General features: G+C 39.0%; 1 protein-coding gene and 2 pseudogenes across 2 annotated transcripts; 1 reads left to right on the top strand and 2 right to left on the bottom strand.

Annotated features, from left to right (window-relative positions):
* Positions 1-257: 257 nt before the first annotated feature.
* LOC144285403 (tudor domain-containing protein 3 pseudogene) lies at positions 258-2,522 on the bottom strand (annotated as a pseudogene). Its single transcript, XR_013353676.1, has 2 exons — positions 2,136-2,522; positions 258-1,609 (listed from the first exon to the last, which is right to left on the bottom strand). The product of XR_013353676.1 is annotated as a tudor domain-containing protein 3 pseudogene (transcript).
* Positions 2,523-9,243: 6,721 nt separating this feature from the next.
* On the top strand, positions 9,244-9,816 carry LOC144285217 (peptidyl-prolyl cis-trans isomerase A pseudogene; annotated as a pseudogene).
* Positions 9,817-11,518: 1,702 nt separating this feature from the next.
* On the bottom strand, positions 11,519-12,543 carry LOC144285215 (olfactory receptor 1L4-like). Its single transcript, XM_077850404.1, is given in 1 exon segment — positions 11,519-12,543. A coding segment is annotated over 1 exon segment (933 nt). The 5' UTR covers positions 12,452-12,543.
* Positions 12,544-13,160: the final 617 nt, after the last annotated feature.

Raw genomic sequence — 13,160 nt, 5'->3', positions numbered from 1 at the left:
TATAGTCCCAGGCACTGGAATCATGAGTCTTTCTTTCTTTCTTTCTTTCTTTCTTTCTTTCTTTCTTTCTTTCTTTCTTTCTTTCTCTTTCTTTCTTTCTTCTTTCTTTCTTTTCTTTCTTTCTTTCTTTCTTTCTTTCTTTCTTTCTTTCCTTCTTTCTTTTTTTCTTTCCTTTTTTTTATATAACAGCACATTGGTTTTATTGATGGCAGAAGAAAAAATTCTCTTTCACTGGTAAAAGGTACTTGCTTTACTTAACTTAGTATTTTTTTCCCCATTCTTTGCGTTAGCTGGATTTTTCTCCCCTCTAAAATCTGCTTTTTGATTCTCCAATAGTAATATTCATCACGGCTGCACCTTATTCCGGAGGGAAAGTGGGAAGTCTATAAACAGGTTTTGACCAGTCAATGGCTCCTTTCTTCACAAAGACTCTTCTCATATTTGTTCCGGGCCCGGGGAGGTTGGTAAAACTGCTGGGTGGGCCGAGTGGATCTTCTTGGCTGGCCATCACCTCCTCTACGGAACTCAAGCGTTTGGTCATAGGTGCCTTCTTCTTCCCATGCCTCTGTCTGAATGGGCCTGATGTTGCTTAGTAGCACCTCTTCATAGTTTCCATAGTCAATGAATTTAACAACTGCTGTCATACCTGAAGAATGGAGAGCTTCAACTTCTGCTCGGTAAAACTTGTTGTCTTCCCAATAAAGTGCAAAACATTCATCTCCAGGTTTCCACAATTTTGCATACTCCATAGGAATAGATGATTCTAGTACTTTTTCTGGTTTAATGGGCCCAGATCTTCTTTTGGGCCCACTGTTGTAAAATACTTTATCATCGTAAGGTGTAGCTGTGATGGGTCCTGCCGGCTTAATCGGTCCCACTCGCCTGCCCCTCAGTGGCATGTCTGTCTCTCCATTTGGAACACCAAGGAAACTATTAGTTCGGACAGGATTCTGGAAATCGGTATTTACATTAAAATGTTTTTCAATTTTTACACCACTGAAAGTTTCGTTACTTGTTTGTGGTTTCCTGTCATAAAAATGATCAGGATTTGCTGTTTGGTTTTCTCTTTTCCCACGTTTCTGGTTATTATAATCAGTGGATTCTTGAGCAAGTGGATTTTCCTTTGCCTCTGCATAGGATGGACCTTTGCCTGATCTGCTTTGCGTAGAGTTATCCCTTTTTTTTAAAAGCACCGTCGTGCTGAGAACTGAAAGGGTATGAAGGCTCTTTAGTTCTGTCGTATCTAGAGTAGGGTCTATCACACTTGATTCTCTCTTCAGCCCATGCTTCAGACCCTGAAGAAGTACTGGGTCTTTTGGAACCTCTGTTTCTAGGTAATCCACTGCCTTCTAAAACTGACTTTGAATTTTGGGTGTCTCTGAAAACGAGGAGGTTTCTCATTTCTTGGCTGTCTGGTATCATTTCGAGGAAGATGTCTTGGTTGATTGTTATCTTTTACTCCATTTTGCTCAGTATTTGACAATCTGTGTTGTCCCTGATGAAGCTGCTGTGGCTGTGATTTAGGTTCTGCCACACTCAATGTCCCCATTTTAGACTCCAAGAAATCAAATAATGTGCTTGGTGCTGATGGCCTTGCATTTCCCAGTTCCTCCTCTTCTTCATTTTTTTTAATTTATTTTTTATTGGTGTTCAATTTACTAACATACAGAATAAACCCCAGTGCCCGTCACCCATTCACTCCCACCCCCCGCCCTTCTCCCCTTCTACCACCCTTAGTTCGTTTCCCAGAGTTAGCAGTCTTTACGTTCTGTCTCCCTTTCTGATATTTCCCACACATTTCCTCTCCCTTCCCTTCTATTCCCTTTCACTATTATTTATATTCCCCAAATGAATGAGAACATATAATGTTTGTCCTTCTCCGACTGACTTACTTCACTCAGCATAATACCCTCCAGTTCCATCCACGTTGAAGCAAATGGTGGGTATTTGTCATTTCTAATAGCTGAGTAATATTCCATTGTATACATAAACCACATCTTCTTTATCCATTCATCTTTCGTTGGACACCAAGGCTCCTTCCACAGTTTGGCTATCGTAGCCATTGCTGCTAGAAACATCGGGGTGCAGGTGTCCCGGCGTTTCATTGCATTTGTATCTTTGGGGTAAATCCCCACCTCCTCTTCTTCAGATCTTATTCTCCCCCTGCCTTTTCCTTTACCTCTCAGAGGTGGTCCTGTAACAGGTTTGTGTTTATTGCTGTTAAGAAGTACATTCAGTGCTGCTTCTAAGTTGTTGCCATTATCCATTAGAGCTTGCCTGGATGCTTCTTTACTGAAGCCCATTTCTGTTATGTGTTTCAGAGTCTTCTCATCAACTAGTTCTCTATAGACACCTTCGTGTTTGCCCTCAGATTTGGCTGACTTTTCTTTTTGTAAAATTTCTCTATTTCGGTTACCAGCAGCACTCATGTTGAGATTACTTCTAGCACCACCACCACCTCCTCCAAATGGAGCCTTTCTTTCATCCCCAACTATCCACCACCTTTCTGCTTCAGGTTCCATCAGATATTAAGGGATAGGATGTGTGCTTTGAACTATCTGTCCTGTACCTGACCTCACCACAAGGAGGTAGACAGCCTCCCCAGACACCAACCCTAGGGAACTCATTAAACACCATGTCTGGGAGAGAAGTAGAGATCTCTCAGTAGAGACCAAGGAAACTCAGGCTGCCATAGCAGTGTTTTTCTTAGATCTGCAAATAATTAGTCACTTGGAAACCACTGTTCTCCTTTCTGTCTCTATGAATTCCACTATTCTAAGTACCCCATATAATTGGACTCATACAGGTTTGTCCTTTCATATCTGGCTCCTATCTTTGAGCCTCATCCATGCTGGAGCATCTTGGATTCATCCATTTTTAAGGTTAAAGTGCAGTTCTGCAGTCCAGGTGTTAACTCATTCTTAATGTTTTAGCCAAATCCTTAATTCAATGAGTTGCTGTACCAGAAAATGGCAGTGCCATTATTCATTTTACTAACTTTTCATCCTGTTGGCATTCAGCAGTATCAACTGAAACAGGCTTTATTTGTCTCTCAGCTACTATGTATTTGTCTCTCAGCTACTATGTATACCTCTCCAGCCATTGCAATATGATTAGTTACCCTGTAAGGTGCTTTTGTGTCTTTTCAATTTCTAGTTTGAAACACTGGCAAAAGCAATTTTTGACTTTTTTTATGTCATAAAATATACACAGCACCATTTTTGGCTCATGGGGTGCTCCTAATGCCCATGTTTAAACTATTCACTTTCTTTTTCTATGAACTCAGAACAGTTGAGACTCAAAATGATGTTACAACGTAACTGGCACTAATATACTGCTTGAAAACACTGTTTCATATGCCACAGGAGGCTGTTATTAACATTTATAAAGCCAAGGAAAAGATGGCTTCATCATTTTTTCATTTATTTATAGGTTTGCCCAATTTCTTTGGAATAAAGTTTTCTCATGATTCAGAGAACTAGGTAATATGCCAGTTTCGTTTGTTTTAGTGACATTAAGTGTAGATAGTGCAGCCAGTGGGGTGAGAAAGTGAAGCTTTGTATCTCTTTCTTTTAAACCAATGATCCATTGTTCAGCATAAGAAAATGTGAGCAAAATTAACTTTATCTCAGCACATATTGACTAATCTACATTCTCAGCTCTACTCTAGCCTCAATGGAAAAGAAAATCAAATGAGAAATGTATTCCCTGAGAAATATTCATACTGTTTTCTATGGTGGCTGCACCACTTTACATTCCTTTAAAAAAAATAAAGATTATATATATATATATTTATATATATATAATCTTACCTATATTTTATATATTTTAAATATATTTTATTTAAAATATATAAAATATTTTAAAATATTTTTAAAATATCTATTTTAAAATATAAATATTATATATAATATTTATATTATATATATTATTTATATATTTTAATATATTATATGATATATAATTAATTATATATTATATTATTATTATTTATATATGTATATATATATATATCTTTACTTTTTAGAGCATGAGTGGAGGGAGGAGCAGAGGGGGAGCAGACTCCCTGCTGAGCTCCATGTAGGGCTTGATTTCTTGGCCCCAAGTCACAACCTGGGCTGGAATCAAGAGTCAGTTGCCAGGGGGATCCCTGGGTGGCTCAGCAGTTTAGAGCCTGCCTTTGGTCCAGGGCACAATCCTGGAGTCCCGGGATTGAGTCCCACATCAGGCTCCCTGCATGGAGTCTGCTTCTCCCTCTGCCTGTGTCTCTGCCTCTCTCTGTCTCTCTATCATAAATAAATAAATAAATAAATAAATAAATAAATAAATAAATAAATAAATAAATCTTAAAAAAAAAAAAAAAAGAAAAGAGTCAGTTGCCTAACCAACTGAGTCATTCTGGTCCCCCAAGCATTTGACATTCTTATCGATAGTGCACAGGGTCCACCTTCTCCACATCCTCACCATTGCTTGTTATTTTCTTTTCTTTTTTTTTGGCCTTCCTAACAGGTGTGAGGTATTGTTTAATTGTGGCTTTCATTGACCTGTCCCTGTCCCGTTTACCTATCCCTGATGCTGTTTTTTTTTTAATGTAATTTTTAGAAAATTCCAGTACAACAACCATGCAGTGTTATATTAGTTTCAGGTGTACAATATAGTGATTCAACACCTCTATATATGACTCACAGCCCATCATAAGTGTGCTCTTAATCCCTTTTACCTACTTCACCCATCCCTCCACTCACCTCCCCTCTGGCAACCACCAGTTTGTTCTCTGTATTTAAGAGTCTGTTTTTTTTTTTTTTTAAGATTTTATTTATTTATTTTAGAGAGACAGAAGAGAGTGTAAACAGGGGGAGAGAATTTTCAGCAGACTCTGTGCTGAACACAGAGTCGGATGTGAGGCTGGATCCCATGATCCTGAGATCATGACCTGAGACAAAACCAAGAGTTTGATGTCAAACTGAACGAGCTACTCAGGTGTCCCCTGCCTTTTAAAAAGATTTATTTTATTTATTTGAAAGACACAGAGAGGAAGAGTGTAGATGGGGGCAAGGGCAGAGTGGAAGTAGATTCCCTGCTGAACTCAGAGTGAGACATGGAGCTCCATCTTCCAATCGAGGGAAATCATGACTTGAGCAGAAACCAAGTAGTTGGTCACTTAACCAACTGAGCCACATAGGAACCCCAAGAATCTGTGGGGTTTTTTGTTTGTCTCTTTTTTCCTTGTTTGTTTTGTTTCTTAAATTCCACATATAAGGGAAATCATGTGGTAATTTGTCCTTCTCTGGCTGACTTATTTCACTTAGCATTATATCCTCTAGATCCATCCATGTTGTTGCAACTGGCAAGATTTCATTCGATTTTGTGGCTGAATCTATCTATCTATCTATCTATCTATCTATCTATCTATCTATCTATCATCTATCCACACATTCCACATCATCTTTGTATATTTATTTATTGTTAAACACTTGGGCTGTTTCCATAATTTGGCTATTGTAAACAATGCTGCAGTTAACATGGAGGTTCATATATCTTTTCAAATTAGTGTTTTTGCATCCTTTGGATAAATACCCAGTAGTGGAATTACTTGATCATATGGTGCTTTTATTTTAAAATTTTTGAGGAACTTCCATACTGTTTTCCACAGTGGTTGCACAAGTTTGCATTTTTTAAAAGATTTTATTTATTTATTCATGGAAGGCAGAGAGAGAGAGAGAGAGAGAGAGAGAGAGAGAGAAAAGCAGTCTCCATGCAGGGAGCCTGATGTGGGACTCGATCCTGGGACTCCAGGATCACTCCCCAGGCTGAAGGCAGGTGCTAAACTGCTGCACCATCCAGGGATCCCCACCAGTTTGCCTTTCTACCAACAGTGCAAGAGGGCTACTTTTTCTCTACATCTTTGCCAAAATTTGTTGTTTCTTGTGTTGTTGATTGTAGCCATTCTTACAGGTGTAAGGTGATATTTCATTGTGGTTTTGATTTGCATTTTCCCGATTATCAGTGATGTTGAGCATCTTTTCATGTGTTTGTTGGCCTATGGATATCTTCCTCAGAGAAATGTCTATTCATGTCTTCTGCCCACTTCCTGACTAGATTATTTGTTTTTTGGGTGTTGAGTTTTATAAGTTCTGAACAGATTTTAGATAATAACAGATATGTCATTTGCGAATATATTCTCCCATTTTGTAGATTGTCTTTTAGTTTTGTTGATTGTTTCCTTTGCTGTGCAGAAGCTTTTTATTTTGATGTAATCCCAATATTTTATTTTTGCTTTTATTTTGCTTGCTTCAGGAGACAAACCTAGAAAAATGTTGCTATAACTAATGTCAGGGAAATTACTACCTATGCTCTCTTCTAGGATTTTGATGGATTCCTGTCTACATTTAGGTCTGTAATCCATTTTGAGTTTGTTTTTGCATATGGTGAAAGAAAGTGATCCAGCTTCATTCCTTTGCATATTGCTGTCCAGTTTTCCCAACACCATTTGTTAAAGAGATTATCTTTTCTCCATTGTATATACTTGCCTCCTTTGTTGTAGATAAATTGACCATATAATCATGGGTTTCTTTCTGGGCTCTCTATTCTGTTCCATTGATATGTGTCTGCTTTTGTGTCAGTACCATACTGGGTTTTCTTTTGTACCATACTGTTTTTATTACTATGGCTTTGTAGAACATCTTGAAAGCTGCGATTGTGATACCTTCAGTTCTGTTTTTCTTTTTCAAAGTTGCTTTGGCTATTTGGGGACTTTTGTGGTTCCATTCAAATTTTAGTAATGTTTGTTCTAGTTCTGTGAAAAATGCTTTTGGTATTTTGACAAGGACTGCATTGAATCTATAGAACACTTTGGGTAGTATGGGCATTTTAACAACATTTTTTATTCTGACCCATAAACGTAGGAGGTGTTTCCTTTTGTGTCATCTTCAATTTCTTCCATAATGGCTAAAAATCTTGAGCATCTTTTCATATATTTGTTGGCCATTTGTATGTCTTCTTTGGAGAAATGCTATTCAAATTCATAGCCCATTTTAAAGTCTGATAACTTGTTTTTTTTTTTTACTACCGAATTATAGAAAAATACAATTTCCCTACAATATATCTTAAAATGGTTTAATCTCTTAATCTAATAGATTATCAGATATGTTTTGAAAATCTTTTCTTCTATTCCACAGGTTGCCTTTTTCTGCTCTGATTGTTTTGTTTGCTTTGTAGAATTTTTTTAGTGTGATATATTTCAACTTGTCCAGCTTTGCTTTTGTTGCCTGTGCTTTTGGTATCATATCCAAGAAATCACTGCCAACATCAATGTCAAGGAGCTTTTCCTGTAGTTTTATTCTAAGAGTTTTATGTTTTCAGGACCTACATTTAAGTCTTTAATCAATTTCAAGTTGGTTTGAGTGAGTAGTATAAGAAAAGGGTCCAATTTCATTCTTTTGCATGTGGATACCTAGTTTTTGTAACAACACTTGTTGAAGAGACTGTCCTTTCCTCATTGTATATTTTTGATGCCTTTGTTTAAAATTGGTTGATTGTATAGATTTGAGTCTATATCTGGCTTTCTGTTCTGTTCCATTAGTCTTTACGCCAGGACCATACTATTTTGATATTGTTGCTTTGTAATATATTTTGAAATGAAATGTAAGCATTCTACTTTGTTTTATATTCTCAAGACTGTTTTGCTATTTGGGATTCTTTGTACTTTCATATGAATTTTAGATTTCCTTTATTTATTGCTGTATATGTCACTGAAACTTTAGGACTTTAATAGGGATTGGATTGAATCTGTAGATCACTTTGGTTAGAATGGTATTTTAACAATACTTAGTCTTCCAATCCATAAACAGGTGATTTTTCCATTTATTTGGGACCTTCTTTAGTTTGTTTCATTAAATGTTTTTGTTTCCAATATTTAAGTCTTTCATCTTGTTGGTTGAGTTTATTCATAAGTAACTTATTCTTTCTGATGTTACTAGTGAGGTACTTTATCTATTTCCTTTTAAACTGTTCATCCTAAGTATACAGAACCACAACTGAGTCCTTAATCCCCATCAGTCTCCTTTCTATTCCTCCATTGCAGCTTCATTAACAATGTCACTAATGACCTTCATGTCATTAAAGTCAATGGACAATCTTCCAGGCTTATTTTGCTTAAACTCTCTTCATATTTTATGTTAGCAATTACAGCCTCTTGAAGCTTCTTCTATTCTTGAATTATATGACTACTCTTTTTTTGTCTTCTTTGCTAATACCTTCTCTATCAGACTTTTCAATGTCAGAAATACTCAGCAGTCTTCCCTAGGTCCTCCTTGGCATTCATATTTCATGCCCCTCCTAGTTTATATCACTCTGATTAACAGGCAAAATTTGCTCAAAGAACTAAATTTTTGTTAGTTTCACACTGAGCAAAATCTCCAGCATTTACATATATGTAATGAGGTTGCAGTAGAAGGACCCAGTACATTTCCTTGCATAGTTTCTTCATTAAAGAACATGCTTCTACTATTATTCCACTATTGTATTCACTAGCCTTGTAGACATCTATCTATATGGTGAGAGGAGGAGCTGTCAAGAGGTTTCCTGGGCCACTCCCAAGGGCCATGGAGAAGCATATTTAGGCAGGATGTGCAGAAGGGCTGCTTAGACCTTGCTCTGAGTATACATACTTTCAGAAGAGATTTATTTCATTCTTACCAATATTTATTGGCAAATTTCCAAGTTCACCCTAGGATCTTTTGTTTGGAGAGCAAAACTTTGATTAAAGTCCTTTGATATTATCTGCCCATCAGCTCACTTCTTCTGAAGGGTGGTAGGATATCTTATGGAAAGTGCCTCCTGAAAAATGAGTGGGAAATATCAGAAAGGGAGACAGAACATGAGAGACTCCTAACTCTGGGAAACAAACAAGTGGTGGTAGAAAGGGCGGTGGGCGGGGGGTGGGGGTGACTGGGTGATGGGCACTGAGGGGGGCACTTGATGGGATGAGCAGTGGGTGTTATTCTATATGTTGGCAAATTGAACTCCAATAAAAAAAAAAAAGTGCCTCCTCTTTTGATAGACAATACTCTAGCTGTGACTTGAAAAAGTTAGGAGTCAACTGGGGGACAGATTTTTTTCTTTAATATTTATTTATTTGAGAGAGAGCACAAGCAGGGGGTGGGGTGAAGGAGAAGTAGGCCCCTTGCTGAGCAGAGAGCCCCACATGTGGCTTGATCCCAAGATTCTGGGATCAAGGCTCTGAGTACTGGAGAGAAGGGATTCGGTTACAAAGGTTCCTGCTTTCACAGGATTATCCCGGGATTTATGTGCCAGGGTGGGGACTTCACACATCACAATGGCACTGGCAGCAAGTCCATCTACGGGGAGAAATTTGATGACAAGAACTTCATCCTGAAGCACACAGGGCCTGGCATCTTGTCCATGGCCAACGCTGGACCCAACACAAACTGTTCCCAGTTTTTCATCTGCACCGTCAAGACTGAGTGTTGGACGGCAAGCATGTGGTCTTTGGCAAGGTCAAGGAGGGCATGAACATCGTGGAAGCCATGGAGCGCTTCGGGTCCAGGAATGGCAAGACCAGCAAGAAGATCACCATCGCCGACTGTGGACAGATCTGATGAATCTAACTCCTGTTTTATCTGAACTTCCAGACCATTCCTTTAGCTCAGGAGAGCGCCCCTCCACCCTCACCTGCTTGGAATAGCCCAGTCTCCGCACTCTCACTGCAGTTCTGGGGGCTCCGTGGTTCCTTTCCCCAGGTCTAGCTGGATTGCAGAGTTCAGTTTATGATGATGAAATAAAATCTAAACCACACACACACACAAAAAACAAACAAACAGAATCTTGGGATCATGACCTGAGCTGAAGGCAGATGCTTAACCGACTGAGCCATCCACGTGCCCCTTGGGGACAGATCTGTAACACTTTCAGCACAACATATATATCTCATGTCTCTTGTTATCTAGTATTCCCTTTAGTGTGAACTTTAGGGAATTTAGGAGATTACTTGTTGACAAGGGGTTGTGGTCACAAGTGGTGAGTGACATCTAGACCAAAGAATTTAGATGCCAGTGCAAAATCTTCAAGTTTTGCTCAGCTTCTGAGAGAGTGATGATTAATATTTACAATTGTATCTGCTCTATCAGCTTTGGTCCTAAGTGTTTAAAATAAGCAGCACTCTCATGCTTTTCAGTGGTAAACATGCAATGTCAATATGAAATCTTTGGTATCAAGGTTCAAGGATTTTGACATCGTTTCCTCATACAACCTAGCTTATCCTGACACATTGCTTTTTTCCAGGATATAAAGGGAATTTCAGTGAGGATCATGGCCATGTGGCTAAGGGGAGAAGCAAGGGGGAAGAGAAAAGGAGTCAAGTGTTGAGATTTCTCTGTGAGGACTCTTTGTAAATCTGCTTTGAAGATTCTTCTGTCTTTTCAGTCTTATTCTCTCTGTTCTCAAACTGAACAAGCCTCACAGGGCTTTCCACTATCCCTCAACACATTGTAGTCTTTATGCCTCTTCCTATTTATGTGGTTCAGATTATTTGCAATGTTCTGCCCATTACCTGCTGTATTGAAATTTCGTCTGTCCAAATCAATCCATCCTTAAGGATAATCTTAGATCATTATTCCAAGAGGTCTTTCCCAATTCCCTACAAGTTCCTGTATCTTCTTATTCTCAAAACCAAGAAGACTTTCTTGAGTACTAGGGAAAGTCAAACTCATAAAAGAGGTATTTGGAGATAGCTTTATTCAACTTCAAGATAGCTTCATTTATATGGGTGGTAAATGGTTTTTCTGAAACGTGGATTCCAGGGAGCACTTGGCCTGTGTTTGCACATGTAATTGGTCAAGGTCATTGATAGAAACCCGAACCCTTTCCCCCAATCTCCCCTAAGTCAGCTACTCGGGAACATTAGTAATTCTTTTTCCTGGGTACAGCTGGTCTATTGGAATTCTTCTAGATCTCACCACTTCAAATCACCCCTGTCACCAAACTAAAGCCAAATAGGGTACATAGAACATGTTGGAACATAGCAAATGAAGTTGAAATATATTTAAATGTATTTAAATCCTCAATACCCCGTTTCCTTCATGTTTAGCAACTCATGTTTTATGCTATATAAAACAGAAGTTAGGAGAGAAAGTTGCTAATACTTTTGTCTTTGAGCTTATTGCTTATTTTAGTATTTGATGTACCCCAAAAGTCATTTGTTTTCACAGCATCCCCAGCCTCTTTAAGCTTCATCATAGAAATATAACTTATTTATAAAATTATTTTTATATTTGGTTGAAAGTACTTTGTATAAAATAGCTATATAAAAACATTTTACACTGTAGAAAAAGAGAAACTAACTGTTCTAGCTTCTAGGTCAAGGCTCTTATTGCTTTTAAATACTATCTTCTATGGCCTCTTTGGGTGCCCTGTTACAAATAGGTAAGAGGGAAAGATAATGTATGTGATCATTTTTTAGGTCACCTCCCAATTAAGGTGTTCCACCTATTTGCTCTTTCTATGAGTGAATTCTGTCCCTTAATTTAATCAAACCCCTCTTCATATCTTTGTTCCTCAGGCTATAGATGAAAGGGTTCAGCATGGGTGTCACTACTGTGTACATAATTGTGGCTACCCGGTCCTTCACCACTGAGTACATGGACAGGGGCCTAAAGTAGACATAGATGACACTCCCATAGAACAAAGCCACTACAGTGAGGTGGGAGCCACAGGTAGAGAAGGCCTTCCACTTCCCAGCTGCAGAGGGAATTCTGAGCACAGTGATGATGATTCGCAGGTAGGAAAAGAGGATGCACAGGAAGGGGGTTGTGATGACGGCCAGGGTCTCAGTCATGACCACAATCTGGTTGGAGGATGTGTCAGAGCAGGATAGCTTTAGTACAGGTTGGGTATCACAAAAAAAGTGCTTAATGACATGAGAGGCACAGAAGGACAGGCGGGACATGAGTAGCACTCGGAGCAGGGAGTGCAGGTGGGAGATGGTGCAAGAGCCCAGCAGCATGAGGAGACAACGCCGTGGGTTCACGACCCTTTCATAGTGGAAGGGGTTGCAGATGGCCACCAGCCTATCTATGGCCATAGAGGCCAGAAGGTAACTGTCAGTGTTTGCAAAGGCCATGAAGAATTACATCTGGATGAGGCAACCCATAAAGGAGATAACCTTGGTCTCTGATAGTAGGTTTGCCAGCATGTTGGGCACAATCACTGTTGTGAAGCAGATATCTGTGAAGGACAAGTTGCTGAGGAAAAAGTACATAGGAGTATGGAGTCGGGAGTCAGACTGGATAACCAAGATGATGAGTACATTGCCCAGGACAGTGACCAGGTACATGATGAGGAAGATGGCAAAGAGTGGTTTCTGTAGCTGAGGACTGGAAGAGATGCCCAGGAGGACAAAGCCTGATTCGCTGCTATAGTTCTTTGTTTCCATGTCTGTGCCTCTGTGGACGGGGTGTGGAGAAGCAGTTGGAGAGATGTGAAGGGCAACTTCATCAAGTCAGATTCTTCTTCAAACTCTAGCCTATGAAAAGAATCCCTCTGCTTTGCTAGAATTTTAAAGAACATTTACTTTAAGAAACAACTATTTGTTGGATAACTGAATTTAAATTAAAAAAAAAAAAGAGGGCACCTGGGTGGCTCAGTGGTTGAGCATCTGCCTTTGGCTCTGGTCATGACCCCGCGGTCCTGTGATCGGGTCCCACATCAGGCTTCCAGCAGGGAGCCTGCTTCTCCCTCTGCCTGTGTCTCTGTCTCTCTCTGTGTTTCTCATGAATAAATAAATAAAATCTTAAAAATAATAATAAAAAAGAAACTACTAAAAAAAGAAACTACTGAAAGGAGAGCAAAATCCAACATAGAATAAATGAAGAAAATTCCAAGCTGCTTTCTCAATAAGAAAGTAAAGGTCTATCCTAAGTGTTTGAGGAACTTCTAGGTAGTCTAATGTGTATGAGTTCTTCTCAATTCTCTTTTAAATATTCTTAGGTTGTTTCCTCACCAACTTTGTATCCTCTTTTTTTCCCCTTCATGTCTCAGGAGGAAAGGCTATTGGGTCTCATCTTGAGTCTGGATGCTTTCATACAAGGGGTCTCCATGAATGATATCCTATTCTAAGGATTTTGTCCTACTCTTAGGGGCAG

The sequence above is a fragment of the Canis aureus genome, chromosome 16 (assembly GCF_053574225.1).
Source record: "Canis aureus isolate CA01 chromosome 16, VMU_Caureus_v.1.0, whole genome shotgun sequence".
Lineage (NCBI taxonomy): Eukaryota > Metazoa > Chordata > Mammalia > Carnivora > Canidae > Canis > Canis aureus.
This window is presented reverse-complemented; position numbering and strand designations above follow the sequence as displayed.